The sequence below is a fragment of the Camelina sativa genome, chromosome 17 (genome assembly GCF_000633955.1).
Source record: "Camelina sativa cultivar DH55 chromosome 17, Cs, whole genome shotgun sequence".
NCBI lineage: Eukaryota > Viridiplantae > Streptophyta > Magnoliopsida > Brassicales > Brassicaceae > Camelina > Camelina sativa.
Window position 1 is genome coordinate 26,934,659 of NC_025701.1, and position 20,720 is coordinate 26,955,378.

At 36.1% G+C, this 20,720-nt stretch overlaps 6 protein-coding genes and 1 non-coding gene across 7 annotated transcripts in view; 3 read left to right on the forward strand and 4 right to left on the reverse strand.

Moving 5' to 3' along the window:
* Nucleotides 1-1,022, reverse strand: part of LOC104759820 (dihydrolipoyl dehydrogenase 1, mitochondrial) — a 6,619-nt gene extending 5,597 nt beyond the window's left edge. Inside the window, exon 1 of the mRNA XM_019239631.1 lies at nt 879-1,022. Coding sequence (XP_019095176.1) covers nt 879-920 — 42 coding nt within the window. The 5' untranslated portion in view covers nt 921-1,022. The remainder of the gene's footprint in view (nt 1-878) is intronic.
* On the reverse strand, nt 1,699-4,534 carry LOC104758099 (probable protein phosphatase 2C 13). Its single transcript, XM_019238738.1, has 2 exons — nt 4,116-4,534; nt 1,699-3,010 (listed from the first exon to the last, which is right to left on the reverse strand). Exons 1-2 carry the CDS (start codon nt 4,284-4,286, stop codon nt 2,030-2,032), a joined length of 1,152 nt encoding a protein of 383 aa, XP_019094283.1. The 5' UTR covers nt 4,287-4,534; the 3' UTR covers nt 1,699-2,029.
* Nucleotides 7,948-11,567, forward strand: LOC104758100 (ATP-dependent DNA helicase 2 subunit KU80-like). Its single transcript, XM_010480913.2, has 12 exons — nt 7,948-8,063; nt 8,465-8,557; nt 8,650-8,701; nt 8,944-9,075; nt 9,162-9,565; nt 9,675-9,961; nt 10,061-10,256; nt 10,339-10,545; nt 10,631-10,798; nt 10,883-11,176; nt 11,272-11,402; nt 11,501-11,567. The coding sequence occupies exons 1-12, from the start codon at nt 8,049-8,051 to the stop codon at nt 11,565-11,567; spliced, it is 2,046 nt and encodes a 681-aa protein (XP_010479215.1). The 5' UTR covers nt 7,948-8,048.
* LOC104758101 (F-box protein At1g48060-like) lies at nt 12,060-13,297 on the forward strand. Its single transcript, XM_010480914.1, has one exon. It carries the CDS (start codon nt 12,107-12,109, stop codon nt 13,295-13,297), a length of 1,191 nt encoding a protein of 396 aa, XP_010479216.1. The 5' UTR covers nt 12,060-12,106.
* Nucleotides 14,355-14,925, reverse strand: LOC109129950. Its single transcript, XM_019239001.1, has 3 exons — nt 14,889-14,925; nt 14,570-14,722; nt 14,355-14,488 (listed from the first exon to the last, which is right to left on the reverse strand). Exons 1-3 carry the CDS (start codon nt 14,923-14,925, stop codon nt 14,355-14,357), a joined length of 324 nt encoding a protein of 107 aa, XP_019094546.1.
* On the forward strand, nt 15,494-15,566 carry TRNAK-CUU. Its single transcript has one exon. It is a non-coding gene; the product is annotated as a tRNA-Lys (tRNA).
* LOC104758102 overlaps nt 15,710-20,720 on the reverse strand; it is a 31,274-nt gene continuing 26,263 nt past the window's right edge. Inside the window, exons 53-63 of the mRNA XM_010480915.2 lie at nt 20,319-20,503; nt 19,454-19,993; nt 18,988-19,165; nt 18,755-18,897; nt 18,537-18,663; nt 17,898-18,119; nt 17,303-17,659; nt 16,998-17,156; nt 16,588-16,875; nt 16,228-16,434; nt 15,710-15,961 (exon numbers count right to left, since the gene is read on the reverse strand). Coding sequence (XP_010479217.1) covers nt 16,294-16,434; nt 16,588-16,875; nt 16,998-17,156; nt 17,303-17,659; nt 17,898-18,119; nt 18,537-18,663; nt 18,755-18,897; nt 18,988-19,165; nt 19,454-19,993; nt 20,319-20,503 — 2,340 coding nt within the window. The 3' untranslated portion in view covers nt 15,710-15,961; nt 16,228-16,293. The remainder of the gene's footprint in view (nt 15,962-16,227; nt 16,435-16,587; nt 16,876-16,997; nt 17,157-17,302; nt 17,660-17,897; nt 18,120-18,536; nt 18,664-18,754; nt 18,898-18,987; nt 19,166-19,453; nt 19,994-20,318; nt 20,504-20,720) is intronic.

Genomic DNA, 20,720 nt, shown 5'->3' on the forward strand with positions numbered 1-20,720 from the left:
GACGAAACAATCTTCTTTTCATCAATCGTAATACCAGGCAAAGATTTAACATCTGAGCCAGTAGCAACAATGATGTGTTTGCCTTTCACAACAGTGTTACCTCCATCGATTGTCTCCACAGAGACTTCATTGGGGGAAAGAAACTTACCATATCCCTTAACATAGGTAACCTTGTTCTTCTTGAACAAACCCTCAATACCACGAGTGAGATTCTTAACCGCATTATCTTTCTGAGCTAACATAGCAGGAAGATCTACCTCAACAGAAGAAACCTTGACACCATGTTTAGCGAAAACATGCTTCGCCTCATGGTACATATGTGAAGAGTGAAGAAGAGCCTAACACATCAAAAACAACACAAACAAAAAATGGATTAACTAACTTTTACCTTCAGAAGAAGGTAATAACATCATCATAACTTGAATCAGTATCTCCGAAGTCAGAACACAAATAAGCGTATCACAAATTGCTAATGTTACTGTATCACAGAAACTTCTATTTCATTTCCGTGGATTCAGGAAGACGAATACATAATTATGGAGTAATTGTGCCCAAGCAAATGAGAATCATTCTCCAGATTGATTAAATCTAAATGATGATCAGCAAAATTGAAGAAAAGAGAGGAGAAAATTAAATGAAATTTAGACCTTGGAAGGAATGCAGCCGACGTTGAGACAAGTACCACCGAGTGCGCCGCGTTTCTCGATACACGTGGTTTTGAGACCAAGCTGAGCCGCTTTGATCGCGGCTACGTAACCGCCGGGACCGCCGCCGATGATGACGACGTCGTTCTCGTCAGATCCTGAAGAGGCGAAGCCACGGGAGAGGGAAAAGGAGAGTTTGAGAGCGTCAGTGGGAGAGTTGGATAAGTTTCTGGTCAGAAAATACGCCTTTCTCCTGGCTAAATTCGCCATCGCCATTGTTGTTCGAGAGAGAGAGAGAGAGAGGGAAAGAGAGACTTGGCTCCTTGTAGAGATGAACAGAGCCGGCAAATGTCAAGAGAGGCTCTTAAAACCCTTTTTTTCTCTTCTGATCACAAATATTAATATTTCCATAATTGACCAAATTTTATACATTTTTAAGAAAAGTATATAGATACTTTGATTTGTTAAAAGAAGTATATGGATACTTGAATTACAAAAATCTCAATTATCTCCAAATTTGGAATTTATTACCAAGTGTTATTTAAATCCACAATTTGAATGGTTTTTATATATTTTTTTAAATTTTTTAAAATTTTTTTGTGTCAATAACATTTCACCTGTTTTATATTCATTAAACTACACATCATTTTATGCTATATGATTGTCGACCATAACAATGATACTATGGCGGTAGAATTAGTAGTATTTGGTAGATTATATAAGCTCTGGTTTCACACTATTCATGTAATATATAAACAAAAAATTCCCAATAAAAATGTATTTTCAGAAATTATGTTTCCATTGAAAAGTTAAGTACCTTACTTTTTTTATTGATATTGTATAAGAAATATATGGACATGACGAATTTTGGAGGAGAAGAAGATAAGAGATAAAGATAGAGATGATGAGAAGCAATGAGTGGCATAAGGTTAGGATTGAAGCTTTTGAGATAAACTCCAAAACCTTTCACAGTCCACAAAAACTCTCGACTTCCACAGATATGGGAGTCTTAAACCAACCCTCATGCTCTCTCAGACAAAAATCAAGATTGAGATACTTCAATTAAATATCCTTAAAACAATCAATAATGGGTACAAATCACTAATCCTCAAAAAACAAAAATCAAACCCTCATAATCAGTTTTCAATAATCCTACCAAAACTTCAGGCTGCTTTTTCTCTCTATCTCCCTCTCTCTCTCTCTGAAACAACCAAAAAACACAGATCAATCAAAAATGAGTAACCACATTACAAACATGCTCTTAACTCTCTATCACTCTCTAAATCTCTTATTTTATCTTTATCCAATTGAATCTCAAATTAGAGAAATAATCATTTGATCAGTAACACCACCGCTCCCTGTATATACTGCCATAAACACTGCTTTCACTCTCCTCCAAGCATTGCTTGTAACCGAGACCGGGCTTCATCAGAAACACAGAATCTCAATCTTCTCCTCTGCGGTTGTTTAGGTGAAGATGGGATCGAGGATAAGCAGATGACTACCACCGTCATATTATCTGACGAGTGAAGTCTTGCTGCTTCTTTTCCAAGTTCCATAGCACACTGTCTCGGGTCACCATGCCTCCTCAATCCTTGCCTTACATTACTCACTGCATTCTGGCTTGACAACACATCCCATATACCATCACATGCCAAAATCAAGAACTCGTCGTCCTCTGTTAGAATGATCTGTTGAATCTCTGGGTCTGAAATCAGTGGCGAGGAGGACTTAGTGAAAGGATTCTTCAGCTCCCAATCCCCAATGGCACGGGTGACAGCAAGGACCCCGTTGAGGTATCCGTCCTCAAAGTATCCTCCTAAATCCTCAATCCGCTTTCGTTCTGGCTCATATGTTGATCTGTGATCGAAAGACATATCAACAGCAACTCCTCTCCTACAAAGCACTGCACGGCAATCTCCAGCATTAGCAACCAAAAGATGTCGTCCGATTATGAGAGCAGTCAAAGCAGTTGTCCCACAAGAACCACTGACAATGCTTTCATCAGCCATGGCAATATCAGCCAAAGCAAAAGCCTTTCGGTGAGAATTCTCCAGTTCTTCTAAGAAAAAAGCGTCCACAATGGAGGGCATCTCCGGAAACGCAGCATCTTGAAAAAACAATCTTGTCAAGTTCTCCTTCATGTAAACTGCTGCCTCAGGCCCACCATGGCCATCAAACACACCATAAAAAGCACTTGGTAACGAGAAGTTGAAGGATCCAAGTTGAGCTGACAAGTCGTCAATGCAAACGTGTTCATCCTCCATGGTTTCTCGGCTTCGAATGTCAGCAAAGCTCCCAGATCGTATAGCTGGGATAAACTCACTGGTTGAATCTTCAATAGTAGTAGTCACACAACTCATGCCCTGTTACAACAAAAGCACATTTGTTTAACATAACCGTTCATAGATCAGATAAAACAGTAAACTTTGCAAAAAACAAAATAAACAGAACAACCAGAACAGAGCAAGATCAACAATTTAAAAGCGCATTAAAGTCGTTCCCTTCATCAATATTAAAACTAATCTATGAACACCTTTAGCTAACGACAGTCTTCGCAATATAACAAAAGGCATAACTTTTTCCCTTAAAAAACANAGTCAAAGCAGTTGTCCCACAAGAACCACTGACAATGCTTTCATCAGCCATGGCAATATCAGCCAAAGCAAAAGCCTTTCGGTGAGAATTCTCCAGTTCTTCTAAGAAAAAAGCGTCCACAATGGAGGGCATCTCCGGAAACGCAGCATCTTGAAAAAACAATCTTGTCAAGTTCTCCTTCATGTAAACTGCTGCCTCAGGCCCACCATGGCCATCAAACACACCATAAAAAGCACTTGGTAACGAGAAGTTGAAGGATCCAAGTTGAGCTGACAAGTCGTCAATGCAAACGTGTTCATCCTCCATGGTTTCTCGGCTTCGAATGTCAGCAAAGCTCCCAGATCGTATAGCTGGGATAAACTCACTGGTTGAATCTTCAATAGTAGTAGTCACACAACTCATGCCCTGTTACAACAAAAGCACATTTGTTTAACATAACCGTTCATAGATCAGATAAAACAGTAAACTTTGCAAAAAACAAAATAAACAGAACAACCAGAACAGAGCAAGATCAACAATTTAAAAGCGCATTAAAGTCGTTCCCTTCATCAATATTAAAACTAATCTATGAACACCTTTAGCTAACGACAGTCTTCGCAATATAACAAAAGGCATAACTTTTTCCCTTAAAAAACACCAAACTAACTTGCATTGTCTACATGATTCTTCGTGAACAGAGTAAGCCAGATTCAACATAGATATGCCTACAGAGGAAAAGAACAAAAAACCTAAATCTAACCCACCAAAAAAAACTCAATTTTGAGGATGAAGAATCAACATTAATCTGATCCAATTTGCAATTAAATGGATAATTTCCAAAAAGATTGGAAAACCAAATTCAGATGAAGAACCCTAAAAAAAAAAAAGACATACCGATTCAAATCGAGGCGTTTCAGCAGAACCGGAAATCTCAGCACGAACAGAGTCAGAAACTCGAACTTCGTCGATCTGATAATTATTCTGATCTTTGGGAGCGGAGATATGGCACTTAACGTCAAGAACCCTGATCTCAGCTTCAGCAACCATCGTTTGACTCAGAATCATGATGACTTATATAAATCAAAAATCGAGCAGATCCGATTGAGAATTCACACACCGAAAGGTACAAAAAAAGAGAAGAATCGAAGAAGAATAATATAAATCCACGAAATTTGGGAGGTAAGAAGAGGTGCTTTGCTTGAACGCAATTGAGAAATTCGCCTAGAAGAATAAAGAAGAAAGAAGACAGGGGAAAAAATAAAAATAAAAAAGAGAAATTAGGGTTTGGTTTCTGTGTTGGGTGTTTATTTGCATTTCACCCCATGCCTTCCTATATTAAATGTAACAGTAGTATATTATAAAAAAATAATATAAAAAAAGCTCTTTTTAAATATTTATTTTAGAAAAATAAAAATAAATCTTTAACTTTTTTATTTATTTTAAATCCCAACTTCCATATGGGACAAACAAAATAAAATAGTATTGATAATAATAATAGATGTCCAAAATGCAATAAATTCTTATAGATCTTTATTCTTATCTTCTTCTTTCTAAATTATATTAAAATTCGAAGGTTTGGAAATTCCCAAAAATCTAAACAGGACATCCTTTTTTGAAGTACATCACTTATTTTTGATAGACCATATAATAGTTATATAGGTCATTAGTTGATTATAGAATTGACATATTAATAATTTAAGTATAACATTTGATAATATTTTGATATTTACGGGTCTACCTTAATTACTGTTAGATCTTATATGGCTTATTTATTCAATTATTCATAATTAATTATTAATAATAACAATAGCAATGAATCCACTTTAAACCTAATCGGAAATAATAATAGCATTTGAAGGAATAAAAGATGATATACACAAATGAAACAAAATATTTTAACTCGAGAAATCTTCCAAGTTCGGTAACCCTAAACATAAAAACTGTGATTTTTATTAAACTAAACAATATTTCGATCTTACCTAACAATATATATCCTACTTCTATATATTGTTTAAGGAAATTTAACAAATTTAAATATCTCCCGACTTAAATAGGATTAACTCTAGAGACCCCTTTGACGGTCAAAAATATTCAAAATTAAAAATACCACTTACACATAGTCTACACAACTTTTTATAATAGATATATGAGTCCAGTCAGTACATAATTTTTTTTAGGCTATATAATAGATATATGAGTCATTAATTGGTTATAAAATTAAAACATCAATCATTTTAGTTGTATTTAAGTGTATCATTTGTATAATTTACCTTTGCGGGTTTGCTTGATAATCGAGATTCGAGATCGAGATTTATAGGGTTCGCTTGATAATCGAGATTTATAGGGTTCGCTTGGTAATCAAGATTTTTTTTTTTTCAAACATTGGGTCACAACTGGCCGGCCTATTAGCCAAATTCCTACATTCGTAGGAGCCGGGACTCGATCCCGGGTGTGATAGTGCCTTCTACAAATGGACTTACCTCCTGCCACTGCACTAAGGTCACTTCACTGGTAATCAAAATTTATAGGGTTTACATTTTGCCATTTTAATAAATATCATATCTAAAAGTTATTATTTGTAATATCACAATTTAAAGTTATATGTACTTCTTTCCTCAGAAACAAATGCATATCTTATTTACATATTCTATTATTATTCACCAATTAAAATGTAGTTAGTTTTATGATAAAATAAGATAAACTTATAATTCGGTTTAAATGTAAAATATCAAGGTTATATGATGATATTGTTTAATACTAAAAAATATATCAAATAAAAATATTTAAATTTGTCGTATAAAATAAAATTTAACCCGTGCTATAGCACGGGTACTAATCTAGTATAATTAATATAAGATTATCATGTTTAAAAGCTTAAATTTTTTTATTGTTATACTCATTCATTTCTCTATAATGGTTTTTTGGTTTCATGCTTCTTATCTTTAAAATTTAGAAATTGTAAGAAAATATAGATATGTAAATAAATAAATTATACTAATATAATATACGTTTGTCTGTTTATAATTTGAAAGTTGACAAACAAAACAATCCAACTGTTTATGTGTGTTTTTGCATATTTGAAGAAAAGTCAGAATTTGACAGCTATATACAAATATTTACAATTATTATTGGTGTAAGAAGCAACAACCATGCGTGTGTGGTGGCGCGAGGTTGAATCTTTAATCTTGGGCGTAACTTTTCTCATTTAATCTGAACAGTGTTACTAATATAAAAGAAGATAAACTTAATTGAATGACATGGTGTTTGTGGAATATTTTTCTGATAATTTCTTGATATATTCTTCTTTCCTTTTCTTTTTAACCTTCAAATCAATTTTTAATAATGAAACAGAAAAATTCAAAATGCACATAATTAATCACATTAGATGAAAGCTAGATGTTTCCAACATTAAGATAGTTATTTAGGGTAAACTCGAATAAAAAAGCATTCTCACTTGAGATGAAAACATTCTTTTGCAACTGCATCCGCTATTAATATGTAATCAAGCCACTTACGATACGACCATTATGCACGATGTACGATACGATTGAGATCTTGAAAACTATTTTCTTTGCGTTATAAAGTTTAATTTCCACTGACCATTATTCAAACGGAATGGTAACATTTGTAAAGCCCTTTTGCTGAACCTACGTTGAAGCAAGTCTACATATCGGAGTTGATGGTGAAGGGAACTTCATGGTTTTCTTTTCTTGATGATGTGGACAAGGTGGGATGGTAAGATGATGACTTTGGGTTTGGTGATATCGTCTCCCATAGCACACACGTGATAGGAAGTTATTTCGACTATACATCTTCAGCTTTACCTTTTTCCTCAAGATAACTATACTTATTCTTCAAAGGATTGCATTATTTGACTATAAGAAAATGGTGAAATATATATCTCCTACCAAAAAGTATAAAAGATTCTTCTATCAAAAACGATTCAAGAAAGAAAGTTCATAAGAGCAACATCTAAGGGATAATACCTAGGAGTTTTTTCTTACTACAGCGGAAATATCCATAGTAACTGTGAGTGGTAGCCACTTTTGGAGAAAAAAACTGATTTAAAAATGAAAATTTGATTATTCATCTCTTTCCTTTCCTTTGATCTCATATGAGATGAATAATGAAGAGAAAAAGCAAAAAAAACTTTTCCTCCACTTTACATGAGAAGAACAAGATAAAAACTGTTCATCTCTATTTTTTTTTCATCTCTTTTATTTCATGGGTAAATATTCACATGTAGATATTTTTAATTACTCATACTTAAGTATTCTTGTATTTCTCATAAATCATTTGTCATCAATTTTTTTCTAAAAAACCAAAAACAAAAATTAAGGCAATAAATGGTAATTGGTTTAGATTTTGAATTTTGGTTTTTGATTTCTTGCTATTGAATTTAAAATTAATAAATAAAAAATCAGAAACTCAAAATTTAAAATTGTTCTCGTTGAAAAATAATTATTTTTTACAAAAACCCCAAATTATGGTTTTTAGTTTCTCTTTCAAATTGCAAGAAACCATCCAAAATATAGTTTCTCTAAATTCAAGAGAATCTATTTTTTGAAAATCTTGAATGATAAAAAAAAAAAAAAGATTAAAATCAAAATCCAAAAACTACTTAAAATCTAGTAAACCAAGGCCAAAATGTAAAATAAAATTAGGTTTTATGGACGTCTTGTATATTTACGCCCAATGGGCCTATATGATTTTAAGAATCAGTCAGTCAGTCAAAAAGAATTGAGAGAGATCCTTGGTCTTCCCCAAATCATCTTTCTTCGCTCCTTCTTCTTCGACCTTCGTCTTCCAGTACAAGTTGTGTAGTCAATGGCTCGAAATCGGGTAAAATTTGCTCGTTTTTCAACTTGCTTCACATTTCAAACTTCGTGATTTTGACAAAGGTGTCTTCAGAAATCAATTCATGAATAATTTCATGTTATCTGTTTGTTTCCATTGATGTTCCTTTTTATTTTATTTTTTTCCGCTTAGTCCCGTGCATGTTCTTTTATCTCCATTCCTGCATAATTTTTTTTCTTGGTAATGCTGTTTAACTTGAGTTTGACTTCGTTTTGTGCATTTTGTACCTTGACAATTGCCATTTAAACATTTGAATAGTCTTCTTCTTGTTTACTGTTGATATCTCGTTTATTCATTCTATGCACTGCTCTTGAAGTGATCTCTTGGGTTTGATTTGAATATTCTTATTCGGGAATTATACTGATTCCATGTGTTCTTGGAAGCAGGAAGGGTTAGTTTTGTTGATCGATGTTGGCCCAGCGATGCATAGTGTTCTCCCTGATGTTGAAAAAGCATGTTCTTTGCTACTACAAAAGAAGGTATTTGATATCTTTCTTTTTTTCTTCTCAGTTTCAGCCTTTTTTCTTTTGGATATTTCTTAATTGGTTTTGGGTTTTTGTTTTGGTTGCAGTTGATTTACAACAAGTATGATGAAGTTGGAATTGTTGTATTTGGAACTGAAGGTCTTTCTCTCTCTCTCTCTTCTTCTTACTCTTCTTCTTACTGATTTAGTCCTTTTATCCAGTAGTTGTATTATCCATACTCTTTCTTTCCTGGGGCATGTAGTTTGATGCCTTAAATGTTTGATTCTGAGTAGTGAATTAGTTATCTATCCTCTTTAGTAGCAGAATGGTTGATATGGATCTCTCTAGGCTTATAATTGATTGACTACTTTTGAAAATAATGTTTCATGTGACCTCTGCAGAAACCGGAAACGAGCTTGCTAGGGAAATAGGTGGATATGAGCATGTTAAAGTTTTAAGGAATATAAGAGTTGTTGATGAAGTTGTGGCTGAGCATGTAAAACAGCTACCTCGAGGAACCGTAGCTGGCGACTGTATCCTGCTTGCTAGTTTACTGCTAAATTTGCTGTTTTGCCATTTTTCTTTCCTTTATTTTCATTGGTTCTTTGACTGGCTTCAGTTCTTGATGCTGTGATTGTTGGGATGGATATGCTAATAAAGATGTATAGTGGTGGGCAAAAGGGGAAAAAACGGATGTGTCTCATCACGAATGCTGCTTGTCCTACCAAAGATCCATTTGAAGGGACGAAAGATGATCAAGTCAGCACTATCGCTACGAAAATGGCTGCAGAGGGTATAAAGATGGAAAGCATTGTCATGAGGTCCAATTTAATTGGTGATGCTCATGAGAAAGTGATTGAGGAGAATGATCATTTGTTGAATTTGTTCTCCAGCAACGCCATTGCAAAAACAGTGAATGTTGAGAGTCCACTCTCATTGCTAGGTTCCTTAAAGACTCGGAGGGTTGCTCCAGTTACTTTGTTCAGGGGTGACCTTGAAATTAATCCAACAATGAAGATTAAGGTAACGTTTTTTGTCTTGCTGTTCTTTGGTGTTATTCAATACTTAAAGTTCATTCAAGTTTATATAATTGTTCATGAATATCTCGGAGAATAAGAATCTGAATTTGTAGGTGTGGGTTTATAAGAAAGTGGCTGAGGAGAGACTTCCCACTCTACAATTGTATTCTGACAAAGCGCCTCCAACTGACAAGTTTGCGAAACATGAAGTGAAAATTGATTATGATTACAAAGTTACTGCAGAATCTACTCAGGTTATTGCTCCAGAAGAAAGGGTCAAGGGCTTTCGCTATGGACCTCAAGTTATTCCTATATCACCAGATGAGATAGAAACACTCAAGTTTAAAACTGACAAAGGCATGAAGCTTTTGGGATTTACTGAGGCATCAAACATACTGCGGTAAGCATAAACACATATATTTGTGTTTGCCTGTAAACTCTTAATTGTTCAAAGTCTGAGAGGAAGTTGTTTTATGTTTTTATCTGCATGTCGATGAAGACATTATTACATGAAAGACGTGAATATAGTTGTTCCTGACCCGAGCAAAGAAAAATCTGTTCTTGCCGTCTCAGCCATTGCAAGAGAAATGAAGGAAACAAACAAGGTAGCTATTGTACGTTGTGTCTGGAGAAATGGACAAGGCAATGTGGTTGTTGGCGTCCTGACTCCAAACGTGTCTGAAAGAAATGACACCGTAAGTTTAATAGTTTTCTCTGCTCAGAGGACTACTTCTATTTGAATCTGACTATTTTAATGATCATTTACCTTTTTTTCAGCCTGATTCATTTTACTTCAACGTGCTACCTTTCGCCGAGGATGTCCGCGAGTTTCCATTTCCTTCTTTCAACAAACTTCCGTCATCATGGAAGCCAGATGAACAACAGCAAGCAGTAGCAGATAATTTGGTTAAGATGCTTGACCTTGCACCTTCTGCTAAAGAGGAAGTACTACTGCCTGATCTTACTCCTAACCCGGTTTTGCAGGTAAGTCCAGTTTTGTTATGCTTTTGACTATACATAATTGTTGCAGGTAATTTTTTCAACTCATATTGATGAAATATTTTATCAGCGTTTTTATGAATACCTTGAGCTGAAATCAAGATCCACGGATGCTGCTTTACCTCCAATGGATGAAACATTCAAGAGAATTATGGAGCAGGATCCTGAACTCTCTTCCAACAATAAATCCATAATGGATGCGTTTCGTGCAAGTTTTGAAGTCAAGGAGAATCCGAAGGTATGTGTGATCCTGAATCATCAGCTTTCAGAAAGGAACCTAAATGATCTCATTCCTAATTCTTTGACATGTCTTTCATTGTAGTTGAAGAAGGCTTCTAAGAGATTGTTACGGGATAAACCATCGGGTTCAGATGATGAAGACAATCGCATGATTACTTATGATGCCAATGAGAACAAAATTGATGTAGTTGGAGATGTAAACCCAATTCAAGATTTTGAAGCTATGATATCCCGCAGAGATAACCATGATTGGGCCACTAAAGCAATCACACAAATGAAAAACCGAATAGTGAAGCTCGTTGAAAATTGTACCGATGAGGGTGACAAAGCATTGGAATGTGTACTCGCTCTTCGTAAAGGCTGCGTCTTGGAACAGGTCTCATCTCTTTTCTCTATCTAAACTTGTGCATTTGCTCTGAAACCTTTTTCAAGTTCTGTTTTTCATGGAGTCTTCTTTACACATGTGAGCAGGAACCAAAGCAATTCAACGAGTTCTTGAACCATCTATTTGAGTTATGCCAAGAAAGAAAACTATCACATTTTCTCAAACATTTCACGTCAAAGAAGATCACATTGATTCCCAAATCGGAAGCGCCAGACAGGTTTTTATCGTAGACACACAATCTTCAAATTTGGATAAATGTGTTTAATGACTAAACTGGTCTGATGAATGTTTTGTTGGTCATTTGCTTTTGAGCAGTGATGTGGTAGACGAGAACGCTGGGGATTATTTCACCGTTAAACCAGAGCCAATGCTCGAGAGCTAACAAAGTCTTCGCTACAACTAACACTGATCTGTGACTGGGTTATCCAAAACGGCGCCGGTTTATCTCTGCTTTTGCCTGTTTAAAGAACTCATGCAAATTTTTATGTTTTGATCAATAACTCAGGCAAGTTTGTTTAGGTTATCAGTTTATTTACCATCTATCCATAATTAGTTTCAGAAACGGAATTCTTGAAAAACAGGAATCTTAAACTTTATTTTCCTTAACTAAATAGAAAAACTAACCTCAAAAAAAAGAAAAACAAATTGATAGAGATACGCATGAGATAGTTCAGTCTTTAACCTTAATATATTATTTGAAAAATAGTAATAATAATTTCTTTTCCTATTACAATACCTATTCTATTTATTCTATCCATATAGTAAATCCTATTTCAATATCAAAATGGAGAGGTTACCTACATTATATACATCCCTACCTTTATATATCTGAAGGGAAGCAACACAAGTCGTGAGAGAGATCAGATACTTTATAACAGAGAAGAAAGAAGAAGTAAACGAATTAGGGTTTCGATCAAAAAGATGGAGCAAAGAGAAGAAGAGAAGAACGAAGATACGCAGAGAAAAAGACGTAAAACTTCATCGTCGTCGTTCATACCTGTCGATGTAACCTCGGAGATATTCTTACGGCTTCCTGCAAAGTCCGTCGTGAGGTTTCGCTCTGTTTCGAAGCTTTGGTCATCAATCACCACCGCACCGTATTTCACCAACTCGTTCGAGACTCGACCTAATCTTTTGTTCTTCTTCAAAGAAGATAACAGGTTCTTCGTTGTCACGATCCCTCAACAGAGTCGGATTCCGAAAGAGTCTTATTCGTATTCCTCTTCTCAGATTCTTGATAGTTACTATACAACCTATCCAAAAAGTGTTTGCTTCACCATCAAAACAGAGTCCGTCCATGGTTTGATCTGCTTTCAGAGAGGGACAAAACCTATACTTTGGAACCCTACTATGAGAAAGTTTTTGCCTTTACCCAAACCGGACACGAGCTGGGAGACTTTGACAACCTTTTTAGGGTACGATCCAATCGAAGGTAAACACAAACTTGTGTCCATGCAGTCTGATAAAGTATCTGATGAGTGTAGGGTTTTAACAGTGGAATCAGGTAAAAAATCATGGAGAACAGTCAAAAACAACTACAGACATCGCCCTTGTCGTGGCAACCGCAAAGACAATTATGGACCATGCAGATGCATCAACGGTGTTTTATACTATCGAGCTGAGATTGGTCCTAATAAGTTTATAATGAGCTTTGATGTAAAATCTGAAAAGTTCCATAAGATCATAACATTACCATGGGGAGGTGAGTTTGCGCCTACGATGATGGTATCTTATAAAGGGAAGTTAGCTTATCTTGGTTGTTATTCCTATGGGATCAAGAATAGTCTTCTTATGTGGGTTTTAGAGGATGCAGAGAAGCGTGAATGGTCGAGTCATAGCATTTTACCTATTTCTCACTATGATCGTGGTGCGGAGAACAACTTCAAGCTTATAGGTACCACTAATGATGGTGAACTGATTTACGTACCGAACACGGTGTTCGAGTCTTTTGATGTTGTATATATCGATCCAGTGAGGGAGACGTTTAGAAGAGTCAAATACAAAGGAGTTGCAGATAAAGAGTTTAGACGACGCAATGGACTTGGAGCTGACAAAGCTTTCCGTGGAGTACAATATTCACCAAATCACATTGAAACCCTCATGTCTCTGTGATTCTTTTTCTTGGGTTAATTTCTTCTTATCTTTATATATGCAACTTTTGATTTTATCTTTTTTAAATCTTTTAATTATGTATTTAGTCTTTACATTCTAGTTGAAGTCTTCGCGGTTTTTGAAAAATTTATGATTATATATATATATATATCATTTTTCCCATTTAAGGTGGTTATTTAATTTTATACCTTCTTTATTTTGTGGGAACACAACGTGTTTGACTCTTCTAAAAGTGTCTTTCTCATTGGATCAATATATTATATATAACATCAAAGATTCGAACACCGTGTTTGGTACGTAAATCAATTCACCATCATTAGTGATACACTGATACCTACTAGCTTGAAATTGTTCTCTGAGTCTCCATCATAGTGAGAAAGAGGTAAAAAGCTATGACTCGACCTGCCATCATAGTGAACACCGTTGATGCATCGTCTGCATGGTCCATATGTAAGTGTGCGTTTCAGCGTTTGCCAGAGAGCAAGGGTTATGCTTGTAGTTGGTTTTGACCGTTCTCCATGATTAATTATATTATTGATCTGATTCGTTCCAATGTTAAAAAAACGACACTCATCATAAGATTTACCATACGGCATGCACACTACATTGTGTTTACCTTCGAATGGAAAATGCAGATGCATCAATGGTGTTTTATATTATATATAAAGCCGTTATCTTTCTCACTATGATAAGGGTTCGGAAAACCTTTTCAAACTAATAGGTATCGCTAATGATGGTGAACTGATGTTCTGGATGGGATTATCCGTCTTCAGTACCCCTACTTCAAGTTATTCCTATATCACCAGATGAGATAGAAATACTCAAGTTTAAAACTGACAAAGGCATGAAGCCTATGACCGAGAAAATAATTTAGATGAATTAACCCTTAAATCTCTCTCTGGTCATAAATAATCTTTATTTGTGATGTCATGTATAAATTTAATCACTGACTTATCAACGTAATATAATCATAATACAACAACATATGCAACGGTTTGATAACGAAAGAAGCAAACACACATAAAAGGATACTTTACTGATTCAAATGAGACGGACACTATTGAATGGGAGAGGGTGCTGGGGCGGAATCGGAGGGAGGCATGGCGAAGACTGAAGAGTCGATCATGTCAGCAATTGCACCCCAAGATAAATCATTTTCTAAACGATTTATCTCTTTTCCACTTTTGAAGACTATGATTGTCGGGACTTTGTAAAGTCTTGCAAAGAATGAATTCTTCCAAACATCGGCTTTACGTAATGTAAATTGGTTACGATATAATTCAACCGCGTCAACCAGGCTACTGTCCATGGTAGCGCATGGTTCACCGCACAACGAGGACGTTACCGTAACCACTATAGGAACTTGAGTCGTGGTCAGAAGAAGTTGCCATTCAAGTTCGTCGTTACTCAACCATTTCACTTCCCCTACGTACACACGTAGAATATAATCAATGATCGATCATCAAACAAAGGCATATAAAATTCATTAGGAGTAGTAATTTAACTCTAATATATATATATATATATATATATATATATATATATATATATATATNATATATGTATTAATGCATGAGATGATTATTTATACCTTGACTGAAGCCACTACCCACCAAGTACATGAACATTACAACCAAACCGTACAAAACATTTTTCTCCATTGATCGATCTTAAATTTACCTTTCTCTCTCGTTTTCTTAGGACGTGTGTGTTGTGTAACCTGCTCGATTTGCTGTCTTGTTTTATAAGCGTCAACAAGGAAAATGGTTTCAAAATTGGACAATTAATTATTAATGGCCAATCAACACTATCCCTCTTCTTACTTTACCTTAGTTAGCTGTCTATATATACTTTAATTAATTTATACTCCTAACGTGACATTCATGATATTTTTCTCATATCAAAAGTCAATGGTTACATGTAATGAGGTATTTTAATAACATTATAAGAATATTATATTTGTAAAAGATCTAAATATGGATTTTGAAATACTCATTTTTTTTGTTGGAATTATTTTATAAAATTCCTAAACCATCATACAGTATATCTATGGAAAAGTACACAGTGCTTTAAAGTATAATCCTCAGATAATTGCAAGGAATGTCACTATTAATCAATTGTTCTTTGTGTTCATCTTCTCAGGGTTTTTTTATATGTTTTTATCAACTATAATATAAACCACATCACAAACAACAAGCCCGTCTAGCTCAGTTGGTAGAGCGCAAGGCTCTTAACCTTGTGGTCGTGGGTTCGAGACCCACGGTGGGCGTTGTGTGTGTTTTTGAATTTTTTTTACGTTCTCCATTTATATCTTTTAACGATTTTCAAACGAATAGACGTTATGTAGTGATTGTAATCAATAACTTCAGATCCTGCGAGTATAATAGTTATTGGTTGGCATCCAAAACTAGATTGATTGGGAAATTTATGTGAAAAAATAAATAAAATTATATAAGGTAAGCCCCGTATACATGTGATGTGATACACGACGAGTCTAGTGTTGGAGAAGTCTGTACAGTACCAGCACACAGATCTGCATACGTTTATCATATATACACACTCAAATATTTTCTACGATATGGTTACCAAAATCCTACACCAGAAAAACTTGAACAAAATGAAATGCCCTTTTCCCGCCAAAGCTGTGTTTTTTATCTCGCCAACCTGAGAACAAAAGCATGTCCATTAGATATCAGCGCAAATGCTACCACTCCCAATTTTTCGTAATGACATTCAAAAGCAAACTAAAGCATGCTAAACCATGTACCAAAACAATAACCGATATTTGTGTTTTTGTCATGGTCAGAGAATGCAAAACACAACGATTATCTAGCCATTAAACATTAACCAAACTGCAGTTGGTTATAAGCTAAAAGAAAAAAGAAAGAAAGCTTTGTTCAAGCAAAGGGAGAAGAGGAAAACGTCTTTACCGGGGAGGCCAGAGGGGAGATTGGGAAGGTGAGAGAGCTCAAAGATTCTGACAGCTTCTACAAGCTTTAACTTGAGCTTGAAGAAGGGCTTGTGCCAAAGGTTGAAGATGGTGTAACTGAAGCTGGCATTTGTTGAGATGCCCCTTCAGCCCAAGAACTCTCAGACATTGGGGAATATGGCCTTGTCACTTTGTTTTTCACCATTCCCTAAAACGAATACAATAATTAAAACATAAACTTAATTTGGTTCCTTCTTTGGCATTATCATTTCTGTCGCTGTAATATCACTTATAACATGTCAGGCCAATTGCTAAAAGGAGTGGCGTTATCGTAGTTAAAAGTGAAAAAAGCTCTTCTCACCTTTAGAGCATCCTCCCCGTACAAGTTAATGGCTTGATCGATGGCTGAGTAAACCTCAAAGGCCTGCTTGGTGTTGGGGCTGCACTTTACAACACGGACTTGTTCCTTCGAATCATATGGCTTTGCTTTCAGATAAAGAATAAGCCGCGAAGGTGGAGAGTTAGGTTGGTCTTTCTTCCCGTCAGTCAGCTCCATGGTTCCCAGATCATTCCATAGAATGTCCCACTGTATAGAACACGCATCTTTGGCCGGGATAAATTTCCTTTGGCCCATTATGTTGGAGGGTTGCTAGAAACATTAAAAGTTCGCAACTGTCAAGAGTATTTCTTGGATAGATACAGAAGACAAACACTATACCAATTAAACCTTATGCGTATATAGAGAGAGCAAGGAGGTATTGTCTAACTCACTTGTAGCAATATCACTCTTCGATGTGTGATCATCAGAACTTTTCCTTTAGGTAGAATGAAATGACTTTCATAGGCATCTGTTAGTGCAAACTTCCCACGTACTTTAAACAGATCAACCTGCCCCAGGAATGATCCAGATTCTGCCAACTGCAATATGACCTGCAAACACAAAATATTAGAGAATTGAATTTGCCACAGAATAATCAGTTACAAACCAATATATCCATTCCTCATCAGCTAACCGAAAGAGAAACGACTAGTGCAAGTTATACATGTTTAAACAGATTTATGAGTAAGACTTGTACCTGTCCCTGTGCTCTGTATTCATTGTAAGGACGAAGTAAGCTATCAGCACCAACAGCTCTTGGAAGTCTCCGGCGAAGAAGTTGTTCATCTGAAGTTATGGCAGCTGCTATCTTCATCCTCATGGCATTTGCACCTTCGGTGGTCTTTGACAGAAGATCCAGAACTCCGCTCACAGGTTGGGCAGCAGCACCAATGATTCCTTTCCCAAAACCAGAGACAAAGCCTTCGACACCTGAAGACTTTGCACCTTCAAGAGGCTTCGTCAATATGCCTGTGACTCCTCTAAACAGGCCTTTCGCAAGAGCTCCACCTCCTTCTCTGATAATATCGCCAAAGTCCTCAACACCTTTGTTCTCCTACCCAATGTGAAAAAGAAACACATGAGCGTGTAAATGGAGCAAATGTAACGCAGGAAAAAACTGTGGCAAGCCCATACTTTCGTTTAGTATCAGAAGCCATGAAAACATTTGAGTGTTAAGAGTATATTTTTCTACATTTTAGGTGAACCGATGGAAGGAAACTTGTCTTGTTTATGTTGTATCAACAGGAAACAGCAACACACACAAGGAGAAAAAAACAAAGCCAGGAAGAAACCTGTCTCTGTCGACTTTGGATGAATTTTTTATCCATTGATAATGCAGCTATGCCCTGACTCATATGTCCAAGTGCGCTGCTTGCATTGCCAAGAATATCAACACCTGAAAGCAACTGAAGAGGCTGGCCAAGGAGATCTTTCTTTACGTTCCTAATAGCATTATTGATCATAGTACTTTGGCGCATGGATATGTTCTCATTAAATCTCTCACTTATGCGTACCTGTTTGAGGATAATAAGATAATTAGAAAAAGAAAAATATATGAACATTCAGCTGGGCTGGAATGAAAGTGTAGCAAGTAGTACAACTACAATTACTGACATTTCAAATTATAAAAACTACCACACCTGCCGACTATAATTGGTGATCCTACCAAGTAAAAATTGATGGACATAAACCAATTACTGAATGTTGGCCAAATGGTGCATAATGATGGTATTTTATTTTCCCTTTAGCTACAAGTAACTTGTAGAGAGGTGTAGGTGTTGGGAAAAAAAACCCTGAACTATACTCTATCAACCTATGTATTAGTAGGCCAAATTTTGTTAATTGGTTTCTTAATAGGCTATTCGTGTGCAACACGAAAATCCTTATTGCTGATTAGTTTTCCCACAACTGAATTACTCTGGAACACTTACTGGCATGTTTTCTGTATTCCCAAGAGCAGTCATCAGGGATGACCAAAATCCAAGCACTCCCCTTGGCCTTTGACTGGGGGACATGGCCATGGATACTTTAAATTTAACTTCCGAGATGTTAAGAACTCTGCATATTGAATGGTGTAACTAAAGGTAAGTCGTGTGATGAAATATTCATTCCGTAAACAGCATATATATTAAGAAAACCCTTTACATACCCGATTTGAATGAATGGATCAACTGATACAGCCGTCGAATTTGAATCGGATAGTCTACTCAAGTTGGCTTGCTGGATCATCTCATGAATGCGCCAGATAATAGGTTCATGAATGTTTACCAGAAAGGCAGTATTTTCACGTCCCTATTACAAAGAGACATAACAATGTGAACAAAAAGTTAAAATGCAATAAAAGAATTGTTTAGGTTGAAAATGGAAACTGTATAAACTTACTTGGAAACCTATATACGGGTAAGCACGGAGATCGAGACCAGCATTTGATTGCAAAGTAACAGAAAACTTCAGAATGTAATCAGCTTTGTCTCCAGTTCTCTGTGGTCTGAACAGAACTGGCATTGGAGCCAATGGCAATTGGTTATCAACTTGTATTCCTTGCATCCTTAGTTTGAACCTGGAAAACAATTAGCGTTAGCTAAAGCCCAGTGTGCCTTGTTTGTATAACAGCCAAAAGACTCTGATAAGCGTGAATGGCAATTCATGATCTTAACAAATATTTTTCGTTGGAGATCTCAAGCAAATCCTTTTCTGCATCCTAGATATACTAACCCCTGAATGCATAGAGACGGCACCCACATTCATCAAAAATCAATATGGCCATTTCAGAATAGCTGAATTGGTGTCAATGATAGCCCTTACATTTGTAAAATAGAGCTACACCTAAAGAACATGATAAACTCACCTACTAAGTCCAGAGCCCAAGCCGGTTGAATATGCCACAAAGAGGTTTTGCACTGACATGTACAGTATTTCCTCAGGAGCATGATCGATTACAGAGATTCCAAGTTCAGCAAGCTCAACAATCACATGAAACTCAGAATCTTCCGAAGCTAAAAGATGAGACTGCTGAGACTCATTTCCAGATAATTCTGACAGAGATGATGCTGGAAGTCTTCTGCTTATGCTTGAAGTAGGCTCAATTGCTGGCATCCAGTCACTGATCCTGACAATATTCCTTTTGTCCTCCTTTAAAATAGTAACTCGTATGGGTCTGGTAGGTCCATTTTCACTTCGTGGTGGATGATCACCTATCTTATCAATATCGTATTTTTCTGATTTAGAAGGATCGTTTCCATCAACAAGGAGTTCAAATAGATGTCGTCTACCAAGATCTTCCCAATAAAACGAAGCAGCCGCGTTAGGAGGAACAAATTGCCAAGACTCGTTGACACCATCCACTTGGCGATAGCGAATAGGAAGAAACATGGAACGGTTCTCGATCCTAGGAGAGTTGATTCACATTTTAGAGGATACAAAACATAGTCAGATATAGTAGTGAAAAGACAAAATTATACGCGAGAGTATACACTTTTGGAATCAGCATAAATGAATTCATGCAAGTTTTTCCTCGAACAAGTTTATTTACCAAAATGATAACAGTTTTCGGAGGAACACATGATGCAGCAATTTAATAAACCGAAGTGCAAACATGATCTAACAGTTGAAAAAATTAAAAATTACCATCTACATAAATCCTAGCAAAGACAGTACAGTGACATCAGACAAAAGATACCATCTGGTAGATAATTGAAGCATGTATGTTTTACCTGTAAGGGCCAGAGATAGAGTTCGGTCTGAAAATAACTTCATAACGTGAGTTCTTTGTCCCGCTTCTGACTTGTACTCTTAGCTGCAATTGATCAGTCCCATCTTCTCTTGAAACAGGGACACGCATTATACCTTCGCTAAAGACACTGAATGGCGTGCTCCATCTATATCCCTTCACTCGTAACTACAAATGTACATCCCGTAAGCTTATTAATCATCACTAAAAAAAGTTACAGAATATAAAGGTATTTCACATACTTTCAGCAACTCAAGCCGGGTGGAAGACTGCCATCCAAAGAGTTTCGGAGGATCAGAAGGATTAATCCATTCTTCTGTCTGACAATCGCACTGTTGAATACAGATGCTCATGCCCACCCTGTTGATGAATAAGGTGTGTGGTT